We start from the raw sequence: 25,987 nt of genomic DNA on the forward strand, positions 1-25,987 counted from the left end.
CTCTCGTTAATTATCATCATCTAGAGCTGTGTTATATTGGGTTCTTCTGCAAATAAAGAATGTTGCCTTGAGTAATCACGGAGCCTCTTTATCAGTGGCGTCATGGTTTTCAGGATGGGGGGGCTTAGCCCCCAGGAGATGCACAGGATGACAGTGAACGTTTAATTCCACGAACAGCTAGCATAAACTGAGAAATTGCTTTTCCACTTTTTGGACAGATTTAAACAGACACTTTCCCCCACTCCTTCATTCACACACCCTTGTTTTCCACATTCCTCTCTCTCACTTTTATCCTAAACAGGTATCACAAGTAACGACAAGTATCGCTTTTAGTCACACACTTGAGTCATTAATTAATCACATTTATGTTCATCCGAGAAAAAGGAGAGAAAATTAAACAGAAAGAAAAGTGGAGGGTATAAAAGATTCATTACAGGACATATTTGGACTACAGTTGGAGCTGAAGAGTGAGCAGGAGAGATGAATTCTTACAACAATCATGTCGCTCACAATGTGTCTTCAAGGGTATAAAAATCACCATATGCACATGTTAACAAGGTGGTCTTTAAGCAAGATACTACACGTGAATCTCAGTAAAAATATGACTCAGTTACACAAAAGTTAAACTGTGGTAAACACTGTGCAGAACTAAACATATATCAGGTTTTTAAAAACATTTCAAAAGATGTGTCAGAGTGGAGGACCAAGAGAAGAAAAAGGTCCACAGAAACTACTTATAAAAGCTACAGAGCTTCAAACTTTGTGTTGGATTAAGAATTTCTTGGGGACATAAAGGCCTGGATGACTGAATGGAAGTTTTCTATCTCTAAGTTTAGACAGGAGTGACACTATTGTATTTAGACGTAGACACACTATCCGACCATACAGTTACTTCCACTGTGAGGAACCTTTTAGTTCATTCTGATCAGGATATGTCCTTTAACTTACACATTGAACAAATGTTGAGGATGATCTTCATTCACCTGCGCATTAAAAAAATGTTTAAAAAAGGAGCTATTGTGGTGTTGTCATAGTAACCATTCTAATGTATTAATTTTAAATATTAATGTTAACGCCATTAATGCAGTTTTTTTGGTTTGGGAACAGCAAGAGAGAAGAAAAAGCATAAAAATGAATGCAGGAATTAAGCAGTTCATGATTTCAATCATCAAATAAACCAGTGACAGGACAACAGACGTCAGTTTTTTTTCCACATTCCTCTCTCTCACTTTTATCCTAAACAGGTATCACAAGTAACAACAACCATCGCTTTTAGTCACACACTTGAGTCATTAATTAATCACATTTATGTTCATTTGGGGAAAAGAGGAGAAAATGAAACAGAAAGAAAAGTGGAGGGTATAAAAGATTCATTACAGGACACATTTGGACTACAGTTGGCGCTGAAGAGTGAGCAGGAGAGATGAATTCGAACAACAATCATTTGAAGAGACCTGGACAGGACCTCAAAAACAAAGAAGGCACTGGAAAAACTAAACAGATGAACGTGAGTTTGACCACGTTTAATTATGATAATATCATCCATAAATTTTAAAAACACAATTATAACTTGATTAAGTAGCTCATTAACTGCCAGCTGACCAGTAACTACCAGCTCTTTACACACAGATTTATCACTCAGGTGTATGGTTGATTTATAAAATGTCCTCACATAATGTAGACAAAGATAAGTACAGAGAGCACAGAATAACACTGGTGTTGTAATTTTGATTTAAAAAAAATACATTACAGTATTTTTCTATTTTATGGTTAAAGAATTTCTCAAAATACGTGTTAATGACACTCATTAAACATGTTGGAATAATGTTAAAATGTTGTGTGTTTGTTTTCTTCTGACCCTCCAGACTGACAGTCCCGTCATCATTGCGATGCATTCAGAGCTTCTCTTTGGAGAGGAGCAGCAGAGCACCGGTCCTGCTTTCTTCTTTGTCAAGGTCAGACACTGTTTAGAGAAAGAAGAAAGATACACAGACTGAGCTGAAATCATACAGAGTTAGAAACAGCTCCCAGTGTGATACAGTTCTATAAAAACTAATGACTTAATACAATATACAGAAGACAAATTCTGAATAACCAAACACTTTATCTGAAACACAGAGTGTCTTGACAGCATTGTTGTTTGATCCAGTTCAGAAATATGATTTCTTTTAAAATGGAGTATATTTTTGTGATTCTTGAAATCCCCTTTTCCTGTTAAACTGAGAAGCATAGACTTGACTGTCGGTAATTTAAAAATAAAACCACTTTTTACAAAATCAGTTGGCATCAAGTGGTGGATATATGGATTTATAGATTTTTATAAGCTTAACCCTGTAAACGCCTGACCCCTAAAAAAAAAAAAGCCAGAAAATTATAATTTTTTGGAACTGAGATATTTATTACCCCTTTTAACAAAATCCAAAAAAACATTGCCATTTTATTTATGATATATTTTTTGTATCATATATATATATAAATTATAATTTTTGAATCAGAAAAAGAGTGCAGCACACAATGCACACAGTGCATATATGTATAAATAAAAATATTTTCTTCAGAAGAAGAAAAGAAAGCAGTATTTACAGCAAAATTTCTATGAAATTGCACAGCATCATTATTTACATTTTTTATTGCACAGTTTGTAAGTGGGTGAACTGAACCACTGGGAGCAGGTTTGATTGTAAAGTCTGACTGCAGCAGGAAGGAAGGACCTGCGGTATCTCTCCTTTAGACACCGCGGGTGAAGCAGTCTGTCACTGAAGGAGCTGCCCAGTGATCTTACTGTTTCCTGCAGATACATTAGGCGTTTTGGGTAACTCTTTGCTCACAACAATCTACAGTAAAACTCTACTTGCTCCAGTCTACTATTAGTATTGAGTGATCTGACACATTTCATAGCAAAAAAAATTGTAATAATAGATAAAATTAAAAGAAAGAAGAGAACAACAAACTGTAGGAAGTTTTGCTATTGTATAAATACTCAAAATACATTTGAAGATGGCATTTCATTCATTAATTAAGTGAATTAAGTAATCAAAAGCGGCGTGTTGATGACATTTTCAGTGAAATTTCTTTTTCTCTCTTCTTCCTCTAGTCTTTCTGACATTTAAAAATAAGTAAATATAGTACAGCGATGATGATTTCAGAGGAATTGTTACTGTAAAAATACTCAGAATGCATTTGAAGATGGCATTTCATTCATGAATTAAGTTAACTAAGTAATTAAAGTAGTATGTGTTTGTATTTTCATAGGTATAATGTAGATTACATTACAAAAATGGCACATGACAATTCAGGAAAAAAGTACGTTATAATCCTGGAGTATCATACATGATACAGACATTTTAGTACAAGTTAACTGAAATATAAACAATGAATTACTTAGTAAATATGCATTCATTCAATGCAGAAAATATGTATTTTCAAAAATGAGTATCAATTTAGATGTTATTTTTACCTTCTTGAAAATCAGCAATGATTTTCCTGAAAAATGTGCGTGGACGATTTCATGAAAGAAGCCATTTTGAAAAGGGGCAAAATACGACTTCAACTGCCACTAGTGGAATGATAATTTACAAGGGGGCAGAATACATCTATCAGGTTATATACAAAAGGTTTTTAAGGAAACTGCCTTTCATGTTGATGAGATTTAGGTCTCAGAAACTCATGTATCATATATGATACAAATGGCTTTACAGGGGGCTTTAATGTGATTTTATTCATCAGAAAAGCAGCACTGTATGTGATCCCTGGCCTACTGATATGACACCTTTCCATTAATGCATTAGCACTGATTTGGGGTTATTTCAAGGATTCCCTGAAAAGATACCCGTTGCAAAATCTAACTGGTTTCACTGGTTCTAATAATGCTAACTTACTCACACACAGATGACACAGACATACTTTAAAACCCAGGAGCAGGCAGGATGAGAGTATACTGTACAACATAAACACCAACACAAATATCTACTCACAGTATTTCATCAATTGCCTTTTAATTTCATGGGTTGTGTTGTGATCTCAGGCTCTGAAGGCAGTGAATGCTAAACTTAAAGAGTTTTACCCTGAGAGTGAGGAGCTCTTTAAGGTCCTCCTCATCGGCGACAGCTCATTAGACTCGTTCAACAAGGCTGTCAGAAAACATGGTGAGTGGCTGACACACCCACAAAACAACACAGACACATTCACTGAAGGATTTGATTCTATAAATCTGATAAGCAGTCTGTCTGTTTAAATAGAAAATAACATGCTTCATTTGAGCTTCCTGTTTGATGATATGTTCACTTCTTGACCAGTTGGGCACTAACATAATATAACTTTATCTTTAATGTGAACCAGTTTTATGTGTAGAAGCTCTGTAAGGTCATGGCTCTTTGCAGGGATTTTTATAAAGAATAAAATAACCACAGCAACAGGAAACATTCACATCGAAACAATCCAAGACACTTGTCTTTCAAGAGAATCTGGTTTTCACTCTGCCATCTCTTCAAATAAAACCGGTTTATAACTCATCCATCAACATCTGGGGCTACTGTCCGTCATTTTGACATGAAAGCAATGATTTATTACTTGTTAAAGTTAAAAACCCTCCAGTCATGCACGTCATTTCTGAACTAAATCAATCAGTGTATGTAACTACTCAACAGTACTGTAAAACCATTTGTATGTGTAATGCATGCACTTCATGTGTAATTTAATTAACAGAACTATACAAGCTAAATCAGAACATTTGGGGGAATTTGAGTGTCCAGTGATGCTGTCACTTATTCTTGCTTGCAGGGCTGGAGGAACTCATCACTGTTCTGGATGTGAGTGACGAGAACCTTATCTGTGAGTTACAGCGAACCAACACCCACCTCTACCTGTCTGCTGAACCAGGGCTCAGGATGGTTCAAGAAGCACTGAGTAAAGGTAAATATATGCTTTGACTACACTAAACCATAGTTTAACTGTAACAGTGATTCTACGTGTTTCTGTTCGTGTCCCTGCTTTAGGAATAGCTGCAGCTATCATGAAGAGCCCAGAAAAGATCAAGACGAATGGAGAGGATCAGCTGCGTGTTGTGTTTGATGGTGACGCTGTTCTCTTCTCTGATGAGTCAGAACGAGTTTTCAAATGTGGGCTACAAGCATTCTTGAATAACGAGAGGGAAAATGTTGAAATTCCAATGAATGAGGTAACAAATTCAGTCATTAATTAACCTTTCACATTATTACCTCTTCACCATCAAAAAGCTCTAAACAACTCACTGAGATATTGATATGATTAAACACATTAATGTTAAATGATTCAGTCGTATTTGTCTGTATTTTGGTGTAATATTCTATTTTATAATATGCCACAACTGGAGTGATAGCACACATTGTGAATCGCTGTCTGCTACTTTGCTATTTTAGCCAAACTTTGCAACACATCATTGCCCCTCTTCCATCTTCTGTCCTCAGGGGCCATTCAAACGCTTTCTGGAGGTTTTGGAAAGACTGAAGATGAAGTTGCAGGTTAAAGCCCCTGACGAGCCGTGCCCCATTCGTACCTACCTGGTGACATCTCGTGATGGAGGCTGTGGCGGGTACAGAGCCTTAAACACTCTGCGCACGTGGGGTCTGATGGTTGATGAGGCTGTCTTTTTGGGAGGGACTGAGAAAGGTCCCACCCTGGACAGGATCCGCCCCCACATCTTCTTTGATGACCAGCAGCGTCACATTGAAGCTGCACTGGAGGTCGGCACTGTGGCATGCCTGGTGCCACAGTAACTCAGACTAACCAACAAGCAATGAATTATGGGAGTCAGCAGCTGGTTGCATTAAAATTGTCAGAGATGTGATCGAGAATCATATGTTCCCATAATGTATACAAGACATAAAAAATAAACATACATTAAATCTGTTCTGGTGTTTTATTACTATTTTAATGTATTCATTCTAAATATTCTGTGGAGTCCATAAAATGCATCTTTCTGACTCAGCTGTTGAGGAAAAGTGAAAAGAAGAAAAAGCATTAAAAAGAATACAGGAAAAAAATCAGCAGATGAAACAGTGACAAGACACCAGACATCATAAAGATGTTTGACAAAGTTTGTTGGTGAAAAAATAAGAAACAGAAAAAACTGTAATGTAACAAAGTCACTGAAAAAAAAATCCTGCATGATGTGGCTACCAGTAGATTTTTTTAGAATGTGGTTATTTCAGTTAGAAAATATCAATAGAGTCTAAAGTTTCTCATCTAATCCAGAGCATAAAATTGTGACACCTTTACAAGCTTCTAATTTATTATATTTATTCATCTTAGGGGAATCAGTGATCTTGAGCACAAAATGCAAAACAGGATCTTCAATCAAATACACATTAGTTCAGTGAAACAGGACTAAACTGGGGTGCAGGATTTTTCTCTATTGTCTGGTGATTGTACTTCAAAACATGGTGTCCGTCATGCTGTTATGGAAAATGTGCTATTATGCAACTGAGAAAAACTATAACCAGAGATGTGTGATAGCAAAACAGGAAACACAACAAACATGTTCAACATTTCTGAGATGTTCAGTCTTCAATCTAATGGGAACATCAGAAAAACAGATTAAGGAAGTAAAGAATCATAAAGCCGCTGTAGTTTCAACCCCTCCCTCACACCTGCATTCAGAACATTCTTTTATCTTCTTGAACTCATGTAGAAAACTACATCTCGGCCCTGGTCTGTGTGAATTTTCATCCATCCATTATCTATACACTCCTTAATCCTCATTAGGGTCACAGGGGGCTGGAGTCTGTCCCAGCTGACTTGAAGTGAAGGCAGAGGACACTCTGGAGATCACCAGTCTATCACAGGGTTACATACAGAGACAAACAATCACTTGCCTTCACATCTACGGGCAATTTAGAATCATCAATTAAGTTCAGTGAATCTGCTTCTGTTTGTTGTTTTTGGCTCAGTGGCGCCCTCTCTGGAGCTGTGATGTGTGGCTGGTGTTTGGAGCACGCCGTCAGTGCTAGTGCTATCCACCATGCCACTGTGCAGCCCTGTGTAAATTTAAAGTTGGAATTATATTATGATACAACCAAGTTGAACCCTTTGCATCAAAGTTTTTGAGCTGTTAGATACTCTCTCTTGGTATTATCATGATACACAACTACTTGTGAATTATAAAATATCCCTACTTGACTTCTGCCAAAGCAACATTTTTTGAAAAGCTGATGTGAGTTCAAAGATGGGGCTTTTCCTGACAACTTCAGATTCTTTCACATTGCATCTAATGTATAATCAGACTATTTTTATCTACTTGTCTAATGCTGTATATTTAGATTTTTTTGTCAATTCTGAGCTCATTCTTTTAGTCAGTATCAATTGTCATACATGATATGTTCCACCAATCCTTACCTTTAAGAAGTAACATTGTTATTTTCACTTTACTGTTGAACAAAAGTTTCAGTTTCTCAGAAATGATTCTTGTTTTGTTGTTGTCACACCGTTGTGATGAAACAAATGAGGCATGATTTGCTGCAGCCTCGCCCATGAACAGTCACACTGAAGAACAACATAGATGTTATGATCCCTGCTCTGGGCCCTGTTCTCCTCACACCTTCTCCTTTTCTTCCTCCTTCTTCCTGTCTCTGGCATCTCTCTCCCTCTTCTCTCTCTCTCAGCTCTCCTTCCTGTATCTCTGTCTCTGTCTTTTTCTCTTGGTCTTTCGTGCTGGATTTAATAGTTAGTTTTGTTTTAGTCTTGCATATTTTGCAGTTAGTTATTTTGTATTGCCTCAATCTGATTTCACTTTTTGTGTGTCTTGGCTCTTGTTTTCTTTAAAAAAGCCCTTTACTATTTTCCTCCTGTCTCCCTGTTTCGGTGCCTGGGTTCCCTGACCTCCCCTGTAACAACAGAAGCAGAATGCAAATGATGCTCTGTCTGACTTAGGAAAAAAATTAGGAAACTAATTTATGATCTATTGTCTTTGCAAAGTGGTTTGTTCCAGCTTTCTAATGGAACTGAGTAGCTACACAGTAAATCTTTTTAAATTCTGTTGCCTAGAAATGTACATATTTCATATCATATAGTGTTTTATGTAAGTAGTGTTATACATGTTTTGTTTCATCCGATTGTGACATACATGTACATGAGATTGACAGAATATTACTACTACTTTGTTTTTGTTAATGTGTGCTCAAAGAGAGCTTCAGAGACTAAAAACACAAACAGAAATAAAACCAGCTGCTTTGCTGCACAAATGAAAACAGCAGAAATGTTTAGAACATTAAACAAAACATTTTATAACGTTGCTAACTAATATAACTTATAAAACAAGTACATCGTGGCCGTCTTCCATCATGGTGATAAATGCTGCTACTTTGTTTGGCATCAACTCAGCAGGAAACACAAACATCAGAGTCCTAGAGGAAGCAGGCAGCCCTCCAGCCCTGCAGACACACCATTCTCTGCCAGTTCAGAAGATAGCTTTTTTCATACTGATGACAGAAAGATTGACTTTCGTTTTCCTTGTCGGATGACACGTCTCTGAGTGTGAGAGGATTTTGTGGCGCAGTTTATAAATATTGTGATTCTGGCTGTAGTTTTATTCCTAGTAGAAGCTCAGCTGACTGTCAATCTGATCTGAAGATAACATGGGTTCTGGTGAGTATTTTAGAGAACGTTTCCCAATTTGAAAGTATTCCAATCTACTTGATAAAAATGCAATAATATCAGTGATGTTGGTTAACTCTGTAAGACGCAAATATAGAAAAAAAAGAAGAAAAAGTAGATATATTTATTTTTTTAAATAAACCTTTATTTATGTTTTCATTACTTATATTTCTTTATTATTTGTAATTATTTATTTGTTCATATATATATAAATTCATTTATTTCTATTTATATATTCGTTAATATATATGTGTGTATATAATAAATGTATGTATGTGTATTATATGTGTGTGTATATATATATATATGAAGAGTTTATTTGCAAAAACAGATCACTCCGTTTTGAAAAATTTTCAGAAAACTTTTCTTTTTTATTGTTTACTTGAGATAATATCAATCAAACTGAAGTTGAACGGATTTGACTCAGTAGAAAAATACATGACAAAATAGAGAAACAAAAAAAGATTAGTGTTATTGTAATTATCTTAAGTAAACAATAAAAATAATAGAAAGCAATAAAAAAATAAATCACACTGATGTATTTTTGTAACAGTGGGCTTTACAGGGTTATGTGAGGACTGGTAAATATTTGCACGGATGTGTAAATATTTTCTTATGTGTTTTAGTGACTGTTGCTGGCCTGATCGTGTGGGCAGGTATGGCTTTGAATGGCCTTTTAGGGGGGTTTTTTTATAAAAATTTTAACACACACTAATATATTTTAAAGCATTATTTGCTGTATCATTCACGGTTGGTGTCATAAGAACATTCTGTGTTCTGGTCCATGTGCAGTGGTCCTGGTTCCTGTTGCCCTGGGAGCCATAGATTTCACCTCAGCTGGAAGAGCAGCAGGTTCCTACGCTGCAGGAATGATGTCTTCTGCTGCTATTGGAGGAGGAGTGGCAGCTGAGAGTCTGGTGGCTGTTTTGCAGTCAGCAGGTAAAAAACATAATCAGTGCTGTAAAATATCAACTTCTTTTTCCAAAAATTCCTCAAAATCTATCAATATAATCTACCTTCAATGTGTAAGGCTCAATAGCATGTCGTAATGTCTCACTGAGAACAAAGGTAATGTTTTTCTCTGTAGCTCAGTTGCTTGACAACATTAATAATTAATCTGCTTTTATCCCTCTACAGGAATGCCTGATCTGTCTGGGTCTGCTACTGAAGCTTGGGCCAGTGTTGCTAATAAAGCAGAGAGTCTGATGGATGTTTTGCAGTCAGCAAGTAAAAAACATAATCAGTGCCATAATAATCAACTTCTTTTACCAATAATTCCTCAAAATCTATTAGTATAATCTACCTTGAATGTATAAGGCTCAATAGCATGTCATGATGTCGCACTGAAAACAAAGTTATTGTTTTTCTCTGTAGCTCAGTTGTTTGACAACAATTAATAGTCTGCTTTTATCCCTCTACAGGAATGGCTGATCTGTCTGGAACTGCTACTAAAGCCTTGACCAGTGTTACTAATAAAGCAGAGAATCTGATAGACGTTTTGCAGTCAACAGGTAAAAAAAAACATAATCAGTGCTGTAATGACTTCTTTTACCAATAATTCCTCAAAATCTATCAGTATAATCTACCTTTAATGTATAAGGCTCAATAGCAAGGATTCAAGGATTCAAGGTTTTTTATTGTATTTATATTTGTAAATAGAACCAACAGTCCAGGCACATTGGAACTCTTGTGCAGGGCCTCTCAGGGTCACAGTTTGAGTAACAAAACTTAAGAAAGATAAGAAATCGCTATACAAGGAGGAACCAAAAATATAGATATGTATAAGAAATATAAAAATATAATATGAATATAGAGACAGGCAGGGCTGCACAGTGTTGTAGTGGTTAGCACTATCGCCTTGCAGCAAGAACATCCCCGGTTCAAATCCCAGGGTGGACCTGGGATCTTTCTGCATGGAGTTTGCATGTTCTCCCTGAGCATGCGTGGGTTTTCTCCGGGCACTCCGGCTTCCTCCCACAGTCCAAAAATATGCTGAGGTTAATTGATGACTCTAAACTGTCCATAGGTGTGAATGTGAGAGTGATTGTTTTTCTGTGTATGTAGCCCTGCAACAGACTGGTGTCCTGTCCAGGGTGTCCCCTGCCTTCACCCGAGTCAGCTGAGATAGGCTCCACCAACCCCCGCGACCCTAATGAGGATAAAGCGGTGTATAGAGAATGGATGGATGGAGAGACGGGCAGTAGAGAGAGTACTGGGAATATTGCACTTGTCTTCTTCTTCTTCTTTTCCTTTCGGCTTTTCCCTTCAGGGGTCGCCACAGCGAATCAATTGCCTCCATCTAACCCTGTCTTCTGCATCCTCTTCTCTCAAACCAACTACCTTCATGTCCTCTTGAACCACATCCATAAACCTCCTCTTTGGTCTTCCTCTAGGCCTCCTGCCTGGCAGTGGGAAACTCAGCATCCTTCTACCAATATATTCACTCTCTCTCCTCTGGACATGTCCATCTCAGTCTGGCCTCTCTGACTTTATCTCCAAAGCCTCTAACATGTACAATATTAATTAATAATCTGCTTTTATTCCTCTACACGAATTGCTGATCTGTCTGGAACTGTTGCTGAAGCCTTGGCCAGTGCTGCTAATGGAGGAAGAGTGGCAGCAGAGAGTCTGATGGCTGTTTTGCAGTCAACAAGTAAAAAACATAATCAGTGCTGTTATTATCAACTTCTTTTACCAATAATTCCTCAAAATCTATCAGTGTAATCTACCTTGAATGTATAAGACTCAATAGCATGTCATAATGTCACACTGAAAATAAACATTGTTTTTCTCACTAGCTCAGTTGCTTGACAACATTAATTAATAGTCTGCTTTTATTCCTCTACAGGAATGCCTGATCTGTCTGGAACTGTTGCTGAAGTCTTGACCAGTGTTACTAATAAAGCAGAGAATCTGATGGCCGTTTTGCAGTCAGCAGGTATTTTTATTTGTCATGTTGTTCACAGTTATATCCTAATGGTTTGCTGTTTGTCTACTGAGAAATATGTCATTCGATCATTTAATATACAATCAACCAACTCTGGAAAAAAAGCTTTCACTTGACCTCCTCAGAGTCCACCGATTTAGTTTTATTTCTGTAGTAGATTTAATGAAGCCAAAAATTTTTACCTTCATATTACGAAAATGTTCCAAATTGCCGTTACATAGGAGTCTCATCATCTCATGTTAGTGATGCTTAAGGTTGGTTTCAGAAAAAAAAGTGCTGAAAAAAAACAAGATTATAAGTTTATCTTTAACATTAACTAACTCAAATATGCTGCGGGAAAAAGCAAATAAAATCATGACATTTTGACACATCACTATGTACTACGAGAGCCTGTAAGTCAGCAAATATTTATTTTATGAGGCCAAATCTTGCGTTTACGCACAATAAAATGAGTGATGTTTTTGTTGTTGACTGAAAAAGCTACATTTAAGAAAAGGGTGATTCAGTTGATAGATGGATGGATAGAAATGTGTTTTTGTCATCTCTGTGCATAAAAGAAGATCACAAAGGCATGAAGACAAAATATGCACAGCCACAGGTCACATCAGGATGTCAGCACTGGTAGATATTTTTTAATGAATAAAATTAAAGAGGCTGACAATACCTACTACATTTATGCACCCATGCACTAGTTTGACATTTCCATTTTATTCAAGGTATTGAGACAGAGGAATCCAAAGCATTCAAAATAAAATCCAAAACTACAGAGACACTCATTATTGCAAAATATTGATCTGGTAAAATAGCAGTATGAGGAGAAAAAGTTAATTCTTTCACTCACTTTCTTTGTTTTCGGTGCAGAGGCTTTACATATCCTCCTGTGTGTGTCTAACAGTAAGACAGGTGATCCAGTGCAGAGTTAGGAGTGGTGGTTTTAGGTGATACTTAAACTTGTGATTTTTACACAGATCATGTGCCATACGTTTGTGGACCCCATCAAACGCTGCATGAATGTGCAGCTGACATCTTTGCAGAAAACAAGGGAGTCAGTGAGTACAGCTCTGTCTATCTGCTATTCTTCTTGCATATTTCATGTTCTAAATATGTGTTCTCTCATGTAAAGGTTTGTCTCTCATCCAGTGTTGCTTGTGTCCTTAGAGTGCAGAAGAAGCCTAATCACAGAATTATTCATGTGTGAATTTAAGATAAGGCTTCCTGGTCTAGCTAAACTCAAACACTTCTTGAGTGTTTCCTTAGTTTAGCATCAGGCTCCTACACAGCAGGCATGATGACCTCAGCACTTTTTGCTCATTTGCTGGGAGGAGAATAAGAGACAAACTTACTAGTAAGATAGTGTGTAGACATTTCTTTTTACCTTTCCATTTGTCTTCTTTTGTCCTCTGCCTTCACTCTAAGTCAGCTGGGATAGACTCCGGATCCCTGTGACCCTAATGAGGATTAAACAGTGAAGATAATGGATGTATTACAAATAACCATCACTGTAAAAGTGTGTTTTACTGCCAGCTGAGCAACAGACGGATGCTCATTTTGTTTCTGTCTTGTGTTTCAGTAACAGCTGTAGCTATTGTGACAGGCGCTGGTAAGACACTACAGAGTGCTTTTAAGAATCACCTGTTGGTTCTTTCACTTTAAAAATACTTATCACACATCATCCTTTTCAAAGTGTCCTGATCACTTGGTACAGTTTTCCTCTGTGTTCTTGTCAGGTGGAGCAGTGGTCCTGGCTCCTGTTGCCGTGGGGGCCATGGGTTTCACCTCAAGTGGAATAGCAGCAGGTTCCTACGCTGCAGGCATGATGTCTTCCGCTGCTATTGCTAATGGAGGAGGGGTGGCAGCAGGAAGTCTGGTGGCTGTGTTGCAGTCAGCAGGTACATGTCATAACTCAGTATTGTATTCTAGTTTAAAGTGTTGCATGTAAACGGTTGCAGCAATAATCAGAGCTGTATCATGTGCCTTCTAGCTTTCACCGCTTCCTCTGAAGTGCAGCAATATCAGTATAACCTCCTACACAGCTTTCAAAATGGAAAACAAAATTAGAATTTTTTTAAAATAATGCATTTTGATACAGTTATACACCACAGCCATGGCATTAGTGTTGCTGTTTCATTCACTTCTTTGTAAGGAAAAAACACCTCAGCTTCTCTGATCAAATGTATTGGTGATCATGTGTGACTCCTCAAACGTGTGCAATCTGCTGTAGGTGCAGCTGGTCTGTCAGCGACCGCCAATGCAGCTGTGGCTGGTGTTGGAGCAGCAGTGGGATGGTGGGCGAGCTTCATCGGTTAAAAAAACACACCAAGAAATCATTTATTTACTTTTGGCAAAATTGCTAATCTTGTTACATTGATAAAGCAGTACTTTTGTATTTGAGACTGTTGAAACGTTTGGTTGACCGACTCAAACTTGTGTTGATGTTTTGCTGTTTCTACAAAGGCTATTACAATGTTCCAGAAATTTAGAAAATTTAAAATGTATTCTAATAAAACTCTTGGGAAAGTGTTACCTGACATGTCTTCTTTTGAGTAATTGCCTGCATGTTCTACAACTTTAAACCATTGTTGGACCATTTATGGTAAAAACAAGCTTTTAACTGTTTCTTACTGTGAGATTCTTGGCTTTCCTAATTTAATGGTTACTCTCTGATTTGGCAGCTCAGGAAAAAGTTAAGGGAAACTTTATTTGCACTGCTCAACATTAATTTTCCATATTTTACTGATGTAAAACTACATTAGACATTTTAGGTAAACTTTTCATTCTGTCTGATAACTGCTTTAAACTTGGGGAAGCTGTAAAAGAGCTACTTTTTTAAAATATCTGGACCAGGTTCAGATAAAACGCTACTATACAGGTCCAAGCTGGATTAGATTATTCCGGAAAGCTCAAAAAATCTATAAGACACCATCTCTGATTTGGAAAATATTCATTCTGTTTGTGATAATGCAACAAAAGAAGACGATTTCTGTGCTTTTTCTTATGTAGATCACACTGGAAGAGGTGTTTGTCCAAACAATACATGGAGCTCCAAAACAACCAAACAAAACCTTACACATCGAAAAATGCTGTAGAGTTCTTCACCAAAACAGGTTTTATTTCTGTTTGTGTTTTTAGTCTCTGAAGCTCTCTTTGAGCACACATTAACAAAAACAAAGTAGTAGTAATATTCTGTCAATCTCATGTACATGTATGTCACAATCAGATGAAACAAAACATGTATAACACTACTTACATAAAACACTATATGATATGAAATATGTACATTTCTAGGCAACAGAATTTAAAATGATTTACTGTGCAGCTACTCAGCTCCATTAGAAAGCTGGAATAAACCACTTTGCAAAGACAATAGATCATCATAAATTAGTTTCTTAATTTTTTCCGAAGTCAGACAGAGCATCATTTGCATTCTGCTTCTGTTGTTACAGGGGAGGTCAGGGAACCCAGGCACCGAAACAGGGAGACAGGAGGAAAATAGTAAAGGGCTTTTTTAAAGAAAACAAGAGCCAAGACACACAAAAAGTGAAATCAGATTGAGGCAAAACAAAATAACTAACTGCAAAATATGCAAGACGAAAACAAAACTAACTATTAAATCCAGCACGAAAGACCAAGAGAAAAAGAGACAGAGATACAGGAAGGAGAGCTGAGAGAGAGAGAAGAGGGAGAGAGATGACAGAGACAGGAAGAAGGAGGAAGAAAAGGAGAAGGTGTGAGGAGAACAGGGGCCAGAGCAGGGATCATAACATCTATGTTGTTCTTCAGTGTGACTGTTCATGGGCGAGGCTGCAGCAAATCATGCCTCATTTGTTTCATCACAACGGTGTGACGACAACAAAAACAAGAATCAAACTGAAAAACTGAAACTTTTGTTCAACAGTAAAGTGAAAATAACGATGTTACTTCTTAAAGGTAAGGATTGGTGGAACATACATATGATGCTTGACATTGACTAGAAGAAAGAGCTCAGAATTGACAAAAAAAATCTAAATATACAACATTAGACAAGTAAATAAAAATAGTGTGCTTATACATTAGATACAATGTGAAAGAATCTGAAGTTGTCAGGAAAAGCCCCATCTTTGAACTCACTTTAAATTTTTTAAAAATGATGAGAATGCAGAAGTCAAGTAGGGATATTTTGTATATCACAATAGTTGTGTATCGTAAAGATATGAAGAGAGAGTAAGTATCTAACAGCTCATAAACTTTGATGCAAAGGGTTAAACATGGTCGAATCATAATTCAGTTCCAACTTTAAATTCACACAGGGCTGCACAGTGGAATGGTGGATAGCACTTTTGCCTTGCAGCTAGAAGATTCCTGGAACATGTCCTGGCTTTGGGTTTTCTCCCGGTACTCAGACTTCCTCCCACAGTCCAAAAATATGCTGAGGTTAATTGATGATTCTAAATTGCCCGTAGATGTGAAGGCAAGTGTGATTGTTTGTCTCTGTATGTAACCCTGTGATAGACTGGTGATCTGTCCAGAGTGTCCTCTGCCTTCACTTCAAGTCAACTGGGACAGACTCCAGCCCCCTGTGACCCGAATAAGGATTAAAGAGTGTATAGACAATGGATGGATGAAATTCACATAGTCTAGGGCCGAGGCATAGTTTTCTACACGAGTTCAAGAAGATAAAAGAATGTTCTGAATGCATGTGTGAGGGAGCGGTTGAAACTACAGCGGCTTTATGATTCTTTACTTCCTTGATCTGTTGTTCTGATGTTCCCATTAGAGGGAAGACTGAACATCTCAGAAATGTTGAACATGTTTGTTGTGTTTCCTGTTTTGCTCATTACACATCTCTGGTTATAGTTTTTCTCAGGTGCATAATAGCACATTTTCCATAACAGCATGATGGACACCATTTTGTTAAAGGTTGATGCTAGAGGTATGGACCCGTACCTGTAGCATCTGTACTAGAGGTACGGACCCGTTAAGGTCACTGAAGAGCTGGCGCCGGTTAACTACTATTTGCTGCACATTACAGGCAGTTTATATGAATGACTTTGACGGCGAACATTGTATAATTTAACCAAAAATACACCGTCTCCTCTCACACTTTAGACATTGCAGTTTTTACGCTTTTCGACGCCGTGTATAAATTGTTTGAAGTCCAGTTCTTATTAATTAGTTTACCGCGTTCAGTGGTGGAAGCGGCTGACGAACTCCATTGCAAATGTTCCCATTTAATTTCGGACGCTAATTTACAAGATAAAGTTAAGGATGTCACATATGAAACAAACACTCGTGAATGGTGAGGAGCAGCTCTTTAATTCGGCATGAATTTAAAAAACCCACAAACTCGATTTACTGTGATATTGTGAGATTTGTTTGTGGTTATGTAACTTAGCCATTCAACAGAGTCCGCTAACATTAAAGTGACTGTGACAGTGTCTGTGTTGACAGACGTAGAAAATACGTCAGGGTTTTGTTTAGGTTGTTAATATGTAATAGTCTGTCGCTACTTTTGAAGGTAAAAAAATACTTGTAGTTTGCTGGCTGTTAGTTCCGCCATTTGTTTTGTTTGCTGTTTGTGCTTTATTAGAACAGGGTCACGTGAATAAAAAGTTTTGCTATTTTTAATAGTAGTGCTGATTTCAACCCCCAAATCGCTGTTCGTGAAAAAGTCAGATAATGATATTTATAAGACATTATACATGATAGAAAAGAGAACAGCAGATGACTGACATGACAGGCTCGGCACGCAGATTCACCTCGAATCACGGAAGCGCCTTCATCACTCGGATTACCAAACCGGCTCATTCATGTTTATGTATGTCAGATTACCAGCCAATCACAAAGCGCGTTCATCAGCAGGCTCATTAATATTCATGTCCGTCTCATTAATATTTATGATAAGGTAAAGTGCCGTATCCGTAGGCCACAGGCTACGGGTACGGGTCCGTATCTGTAGACACTACCTTTGTTAAATACAACCACCAGACAATAGAGAAAAATCCTGCACCCCAGTTTAGTCCTATTTCACTGAACTAATGTACATTTGGTTGTAGATCCTGTTTTGCATTTTGTGCTCAAGATCACTGACTCAGGTGGCACAATTTTATGCTCTGGATTAGATGAGAAACTTTAGACTCTATTGATATTTTCTAACTCAAATAGAACTCCCCCAACCACATTTTAAAAAATCTACTGGTAGCCACATCATACAGGATTTTTTTTTCAGTGACTATTACATTACAGTTGTTTGTTTTTTAGCAAAAAAAACTTTGTCAAACATCTTTATGATGTCTGGTGTCTTGTCACTGTTTCATCTGCTGATTTTTTTTTTCCTGTATTCATTTTAATGATTTTTCTTCTCTTCACTTTTCCTCAACAGCTGAGTGAGAAAGATGCATTTTATGGACTCCAAAGAATATTTAGAATGAATACATTAAAATAGTAATAAAACACCAGAACAGATTTAAGGCATGTTTATTTCTTATGTCTTGTATACATTATGGGAACATATGATTCTAGATCACATCTCTGACAATTTTAATGCAACCAGCTGCTGACTCCCATAATTCATTGCTTGTTGGTTAGTCTAAGTTGATGGGCACCAGGCATGCCACAGTGCCGACCTTCAGTGCAGCTTTAATGTGACTCTGCTGGTCATCAAAGAAGATATTAGGCCTGATCCTCTTCAGGGTGGGACCTTTCTCAGTCCCTCCCAAAAAGACAGCCACATCAACCATCAGACCCCACGTGCGCAGAGAGTTTAAGGCTCTGTACCCGCCACAGCCTCCATCACGAGATGTCACCAGGTAGGTACGAATGGGGCACGGCTCGTCAGGGGCTTTAACCTGCAACTTCATCTTCAGTCTTTCCAAATCCTCCAGAAAGCTTTTAAATGGCCCCTGAGGACAGAAGATGGAAGAGGAGCAATGATGTGTTGCAAAGTTTGGCTAAAATAGCAAAGTAGCAGACAGCGATTCATGATGTGTGCTATCATTCCATTTGTGGCATATTATAAAATAGAATATTACACCAAAATACAGACAAATACAACTGAATCATTTAACATCAATGTGTTTAATCATATCGATATCTGAGTGAGTTGTTTAGAGCTTTTTGATGGTGAAGAGGTAATAATGTGAAAGGTTAATTGATGACTGATTTTGTTACCTCTTTCATTGGAATTTCAACTTTTTCCCTCTCGTTATTCAAGAATGCTTGTAATCCATCACGGTTGTTAATTCGTTCTGACTCATGAGAGAAGAGAACAGCGTCGCCATCAAACACAACACGCAGCTGATCCTCTCCATTCGTCTTGATGTTTTCTGGGCTCTTCATGATAGCTGCAGCTATACCTAATGCAGGGACACGAACAGAAACACGTAGAATCACTGTTACAGTTAAACTATAGTGTAGTGTCGTCAAAGTATAGTATTTACCTTGGCTCTGTGCTTCTTGAACCTTCAGCCCTGGTTCAGCAGACAGGTAGAGGTGGGTGTCGTTTTGCTGTAACTCACAGATAAGATTCTCATCACTCACATCCAGAACAGTGATGAGTTCTTCCAGCCCTGCAAGCAAGAATAAATGACAGCATCACTGGACAGTCAATTCATGTGCAACTGTATAATTTAATGTCCTCTATGTATTCCCAGTTATCAGTAAAACAGATTTACAAACTGCGTTTGCTGAGAAAAATCCAAAAAACAGATTAGGAGGGTAGATCTGGAAATTGAAAGACTGGAGCACAAGTTAGAGGTGGTGATGGTCACAGGTGAATTATGTTAACTACTGGAACATGAACTGGACTATCTCTTTTATTTGTAGGAAATAAAGACGACCAAATGAAATGTGTATCATGTCTTTATTTGCTGTGGTGGTGATGATGGTGACTTAAACTCTAAAGTGATTATTGCATACGGTGTCTCTGACTGCTCTGCTGTCCTGGATAGCTGCAGGTGGATGAGGTCATCATCTGGGTCTTCAGTTTGTAGGGCAGGGTGTTGCTCTCCTCTAATAGTAATATTATGAAGAACAACACATGCCACAGTAATATCACAGGCCCTCTCAGGGGTCACCCTGAGGAGACGTAGGCTCTGGAAACGGGCTTTCAGCAGGCCTATGGTCATCTCCACCCGAGCTCTGGTCCTGCAGTGAGCCCGGTTGAAGTTCTGTTGGGGGCCTGGTTCAAGGTCAGGGTATGAGGTCATCAGCCTGGGTTGGCATGGTAACCCCTGTCACCCAGCAGAAGGCCATCAAACTCTCCTGTAATGTATAGTGGATACATCAGAGCATATTAAAGGAGGGAGACAAAAGAATTCTATTGTGAAAATCTTTAGGCTGCTGACCATGCTGCAGTCTGTTGCTCAGGTTAGACTCTCCATAAATCCTGGAGTCATGAACAGACCCAGACCACGAGGCCTCCACATTAAAAATGATGTATGCAGCATCACATATGATCTGGACAGTGCAGAGAATGACAGATGTTGAACTATGATGCAGTCTTTAACATTTAGAAACAGTAGTCAGTCTACCTGTAGCCTACCTGCACATTTATGCTGTGAATGGACTTCCTATTCATGATGTGAGGGAGCTGTGATGGGGAAGTATGTGCATCTATCACAGTGGGAAATCCTAAAAGAAATTCAAATGACTATTCCCAGTCTGAGGTTGCAGCACAATGTCATTAACAGAATATGATTTAAAATTAATTTAACAGATCTCTACATCATTCACCTGTAATCCTGTGGAACTGCTCCTTGATGTTCTGACAGGTTTGTGTCCACAATGATGAGTAAAAGGCGTTTCAGAGCCAGGAACACTTTTCTGACTGTCCTGCATACAGTTGTCTTACTGTAGTGCTCTGCACCTCCGACATCATATAAAAACTTTCATTTGCAAAGAACCGCAGCGCAACACACAATATCTGCTGGATGTGAGAGCATGACTGCGGCTGGTAATGTAAATGTAAGGACGGATTACGTTGTTTGTAGATTATGGACTTGAAATGATTACGAAACGGTACCGCTCAAACCTCGCTTAGCCATGCTACACCCATGTTTCTGACGGCACAAGGGTCTAGGGAAGCTCGACAGGGAGGGAGGCGGGCTAAAAGGTTGTCTATCAAATCCCTCTGCAGCAATTGGGTAGGTATACAACCAATCAACGCAAGGAATAGGCTGACGTAGTTCCGAGAGCACCGGCAGATTGTGGCTAAGTCCCATTAGCTTCCCAACCAGCGGAGCCGCGGAGCCAACTGGTATATTAAGGATTTGCCATATTCCGTCGGCATAAGTCCAAATACGTCTTTCTTCTCAATGAAACACTTAAGTGCCGTCCTTTGTTTATCTTTCAAGTTGAATTTTAGCTTCAAATCTTTAAGGGCTGTGGCCAAAGCCGAGTCGAAAGATAACTGTTTATTGTGCGCCGGATGTTTCTGTCAGGATCGTCAGGCCTCTGTCGTCACTTCGTTACGCCCGCCTTCTGACTCTACACTTCATGGTGATTCGTCCGGCCAGTTTTAGGAGAATCCAGCCTGGAGCCTTATGGAGGGTAACTAGACCCTCCCTGGCAGAGAATTAAATTCGTTGCCGTGGGTTGTCTAGCGCGGCGAGGCTAACTCAAACCGATAATTGTCCGGAAATGCGAGAACATTTATGCGCGGTCTGATAAGAATCTACCGACGAATATTTAATTATCTGTGCAGTAATGCTGCTCCTTTATCCACTGGATTGTTAATAAAAGTTGTTCTACGCCAAAACTCGCTCACTTACTGACTGAATGAATGAGGAAATGAAACAGCGTGTGTGGCTGAAAGTGGGCGGAGACAGAGAGAAACTGAGGTTTTCTCAGATAAGCCTGCTGGCGAACAGGTTAGAGTCATAGAGTCTGTTACTGGGGTAACTGACCGAGAGTTGAAGTTACCCCTCTTTGTGAAACAGGCTCGAGTTACCCCTCTGTCTCAGGGTTAAGTTACCTCGCTTCGTGAAATGGAAAACTCTGAGTTTCCCTCATTTCCGGGTTAAGAAACTCAGAGTTTTCAGTGAACCTGCTTCGTGAAACAGGCCCCTGCTGGAAGTCACTAATGACCTTCTCATAGTGTCAGATAGTGGACTGGTTTCTATACTTGTTTTTTTGGACCTTAGTGTGACATTTGACACAATCAATCACAAACTTTTATTACAGCAGCTAGGGCATTCTATGGGCACTAAAGAGACAGCACTGGACTGGTTTAAATCCTACTTATCAGACAGGTTCCAGTTTGTACACACTGACAATGACTTCAAGCATACTAAGGTTAATCATGGAGTTCCTTGGGGTTTTGTCTTAGGACAGATACTGTTCACATTATACAGTTACCTTCAGTAACATTATTAGGAGGTACTGTATTAATTTCCATTATTGTGCTAATGACACTCAGTTGTATTTATCTATGATGCCAGATGAAACTAATCAGCTAGCCAGACTGCAAGACAGTCTTAAGGACATAAAGACCTGGATGGCCTGTAATTTCCTGCTACTAAATTCATAGAAGACTGAAGTCATTGCATTTGGCTCCAAATATCTCAGAAACTCGCTTTCAAAGCATATAGTTACTCTGGATGGCATTACATTGGCCTCCAGTACTACCTCCAAGTTATTTTTATCAGGATATGTCTTCTAACTCACACATAAAACAAGTCTGGGAGACTTCTTTCTTTCACCTGAGAAATATTGTAAAAATCTGAACCGAACTGAATTATGTGTCACATATTGTTGCTCACTGTGTGCTACAAAGACAAACTCCTCTACAAGCATGAAGCATACAGGACTGATATTAGGCCCTTATACTGCTTCTACCATAGCATACAATAAAACAGGCTACAGGATAGTGTTGTGTTTGTGCTGTTAAGCTTCGTTCAGTTGAAACTACTCAAAATGATTGTCTCACGTCCTCAGCAGTAGCAAAATGCTCCACCCTTCATTCTTCAGCTTAATGCCATGTGTCTCATAATGTTCAGCTGTACTGCTAGATCACAAGATATTTACTTTGTGCTCACCTTTCTGATCAAACAAATGACTTGTTTTCCCACAGTTCACTTTCTTCCTCTTTCTGTCTTTTTGTTTTTGGTACCCTGATATTTCAAATCAGCTCATCTTTTCTAGTTTACTTAAAGTACATATATATTTTACTAATTTGCAATTCAAATAAATACATAACGTGTCAGTTTTATCTGGAAACTATTTGAATACTTTAAACATGAATTCGTAGAGTATGACTCACATTGACTTAAAATTACGAGATAAGTGAATGAACAGCTGAATCAACTTTATAAGAAACAACTAATTGTAACTCCTCACAGACTCTTGTTTGTTGTTGTTAAAGGAAGGACATCTGTAGAGAAAACAGACATGGTGGAAACTTGCTCAGTCTTTAATACATGTTAAATTAATTTATGGTTGTTTCTTTTAGTTTATCTCACTGTGAATGTGAGAACTCATAAGATGACTTTGATCTGATTCAAAAAATGAAGATCACTTGCATGCTGCTTCTATATTGTTATGCACTGTATGACTGTTCACGGGCTAGGCGGTTTCACTTGTCCCATTATAACAACGTGTCAACACAAATAAGAATCATTTCTGAGAAATTGAAACTTATGTTTCAAAGTAAAGTCAAAAATAGCAACATCTTATGAATCAATGAATCTGAAAGATGTTTATCATTTTTTCACCTATGAGGAAGTAATTTTTGAAGAGGTTTAAAGAGTTATAATAGCGAGGAAAAAAGACAAATACCAGCATATATTGAAATTTTGGAGGGATAAATCCTGCAGTCAGCATTAGTAATATTAATACACAATACTGAATGAGATTTGCTCACAAAGATATGTTCAATGATTCATTGTCTCTGGACAAAATTGAAGATGTAATCAGCTGTTTGCTTGGATGAACTGTATGTTGGTGTCTGTCTCCCCCTGCTGTCAAGAAGAAGGATCATTTCAACCACTAATAATATAAGCCAATAGGGAGCGCCATCCATCCATTCTCTATATAGTCCATGAGCCAAGTGGGTAAAATTGGGGTCATCGGTACCACTTTGGGGGGCAAATTCTCATATGCATTTTTGTTAAGGACAATATCCCCAGTAACTATTCCTGTATGATAGACATGCACAAGTGGCAGCTTTATGTGAGATATCCATGGGTTTTTAATAGGTACGTCAATACAATTTCCTAGCCTCTGATATGGTAAATGCAAGCATATATATTGATTTAAATACTGACTACACTCATAAAAGATATTCAAAATCATTGAAAACTATAAAGAGTGTCTTATTGATATGCTGTGATACAACAAACTTAAAGGAATGTTTTTATCTACACATTTTAACTGAGAAATTTAAATTAAAGCAGAGCGTTTAACACTAATTTTTGTCATTATCCTTCTGGTAGATTGTAACACATTCATCTTTTATGTAATACATCTTCAGTGTGACATACAGCAAGGGAAAATGTGTCCTTACAATTTTTAACACCCTTACCACTTCTGTGGCTGGGAAGAGTACAGAGATATTATGGAGGAAAACCTCTTCCAGAGTGCTCAGGACCTCAGACTGGGCCGAAGGTTCACCTTTCAACAGGACAATGACCCTAAGCACACAGCTAAAATAACAAAGGAGTGGCTTCAGAACAACTCTGTGACCGTTCTTGACTGGCCCAGCCAGAGCCCTGACCTAAACCCAATTGAGCATCTCTGGAGAGACCTCAAAATGGCTGTCCACCAATGTTCACCATCCAACCTGACAGAACTGGAGAGGATCTGCAAGGAAGAATGGCAGAGGATCCCCAAATCCAGGTGTGAAAAACTTGTTGCGTCATTCCCAAGAAGACTCATGGCTGTACTAGCTGAAAAGGGTGCTTCTACTCAATACTGAATACTTATGACCATGTGATATTTCAGTTTTTCTTTTTTTTTTTTAGTAAATTTGCAATAATTTCTACATTTCTGTTTTTTTCTGTCAAGATGGGGTGCTGAGTATACATGAATGAGAAATAAAATGAACTTTTTTGATTTTGGCAAATGGATGCAATGACACAGAGAGTGAAAAATTTCAAGGGGTCTGAATACTTTCCGTACCCACTGTATGCTAACACTTAACAAGGCTAATTGGTGATTCTAATTTGTCCATAGGTGTGAATGTGAGCGTGATTGTTTGTCTCTATATGTGGACCTGTGATAGACTGGTGACCTGTCCAGAATGTCCTCTGCCTTCACCCAAAGTCATCTGGGACAGATTCCAGACCCCTGTGACCCTAATGAGGATTAAACAGTGTAGATAATGGATTTATTACCAATAACCATCACTGTAAATGCTTTTTTGTACTGCCAGCTGAGCTGCAGACGGATGTTCATTTTGTTTCTGTCTTGTGTTTCAGTAACAGCTGTAGCTATTGTGACAAGCACTGGTAAGACACTACAGAGTGCTTTTAAGAATCACCTGTTGGTTCTTTCACTTTAAAAATACTTATCACACATCATCCTTTCTGATGTTCTGATCATTTGGTACAGTTTTCCTCTGTGTTCTCGTCAGGAGTAGCAGTGGTCCTGGCTCCTGTTGCCGTGGGGGCCATGGGTTTTACCTCAGCTGGAATAGCAGCAGGCTCCATTGGTGTAAAGATGATGTCGATTACTGCTATTGCTAATGGAGGAGGAGTGGCAGCAAAGAGTCTGGCGGCTGTTTTGCAGTCAGCAGGTACATGTTATAACCCAGTATTGTATTCTAGTTTAAAGTGTTGCATGTAAACGGTGATGTTATCAGTGTTTCAGCAATACGGATATACACCACTGCCATGGCATTAGTGTTGCTGTTTCATTCACTTCTTTGTAAGGAAAAAACCCTCAGCTTCTCTGATCAAATATATTGGTGATCATGTGTGACTCCTCAAACATGTGCAGTCTGCTGTAGGTGCAGCTGGTCTGTCAGCGACCGCCAATGCAGCTGTGGCTGGTGTTGGAGCAGCAGTGGGAGGGCTGGCGAGCTTCATCGGTTAAAAAAAACACACCAAGAAATCAGTTATTTACTTTTGGTAAAATTGCATATCGTGTTACATTAATAACACAGTACTTTTGTATTTGAGACTGTTGAAATGTTTGGTTGTGTATGATTGACTCAAGCTTGTGCTGATGTTTTGTAGTCCTGCCCTATAATTTCTTACACTATTTTTACTTTAAGTGCAATTTATTCCACAAATTTGTATTTTCTTTTTACTGAAAATTGACATAGCTATTGTAGCCATTTCACTCATGGCCATCACAACATATCATATTATATATATCATATAAATATCTAGTTTACAATATCATCATATTGTTCTTGTATTTTCTTTACAATATAAATTACATATGATACAATGACAGCATGACTCAGAGTTAACTTTTTCACAGAAATTTTTAATA

General features: G+C 38.2%; 1 protein-coding gene across 6 annotated transcripts; it reads left to right on the top strand.

Annotated features, from left to right (window-relative positions):
* Window positions 1-8,368: 8,368 nt before the first annotated feature.
* On the top strand, window positions 8,369-25,627 carry LOC110952153 (interferon alpha-inducible protein 27-like protein 2B). 6 transcript variants are annotated; one of them, XM_051957786.1, is made up of 11 exons: window positions 8,371-8,619; window positions 9,255-9,284; window positions 9,421-9,567; window positions 9,766-9,855; window positions 10,050-10,139; window positions 11,213-11,281; window positions 11,477-11,566; window positions 12,544-12,624; window positions 13,146-13,175; window positions 13,303-13,464; window positions 25,497-25,627. In XM_051957786.1, exons 1-11 carry the CDS (start codon window positions 8,610-8,612, stop codon window positions 25,580-25,582), a joined length of 885 nt encoding a protein of 294 aa, XP_051813746.1. In that variant the 5' UTR covers window positions 8,371-8,609; the 3' UTR covers window positions 25,583-25,627. The 6 variants fall into 6 exon arrangements, with proteins under 6 accessions (XP_051813750.1, XP_022051235.1, XP_051813746.1 ...); XM_022195540.2 differs by lacking the exon at window positions 25,497-25,627 and adding an exon at window positions 13,797-14,098 and having other exon boundaries at window positions 8,372-8,619; XM_051957790.1 differs by lacking the exons at window positions 13,303-13,464; window positions 25,497-25,627 and adding an exon at window positions 25,122-25,359 and having other exon boundaries at window positions 8,369-8,619.
* The last annotated feature ends 360 nt before the right edge of the window (window positions 25,628-25,987 follow it).

This window comes from Acanthochromis polyacanthus, chromosome 1 (genome assembly GCF_021347895.1).
Source record: "Acanthochromis polyacanthus isolate Apoly-LR-REF ecotype Palm Island chromosome 1, KAUST_Apoly_ChrSc, whole genome shotgun sequence".
NCBI lineage: Eukaryota > Metazoa > Chordata > Actinopteri > Pomacentridae > Acanthochromis > Acanthochromis polyacanthus.

Excerpts from the sequence above, each read along its gene's own strand:
- LOC110952153 (XM_051957786.1), top strand. Across the intron at positions 9,568-9,765 it reads GGCTGTTTTGCAGTCAGCAG|GAATGCCTGATCTGTCTGGG; the intron begins GTAAAAAACATA and ends ATCCCTCTACAG. Across the intron at positions 9,856-10,049 it reads GGATGTTTTGCAGTCAGCAA|GAATGGCTGATCTGTCTGGA; the intron begins GTAAAAAACATA and ends ATCCCTCTACAG.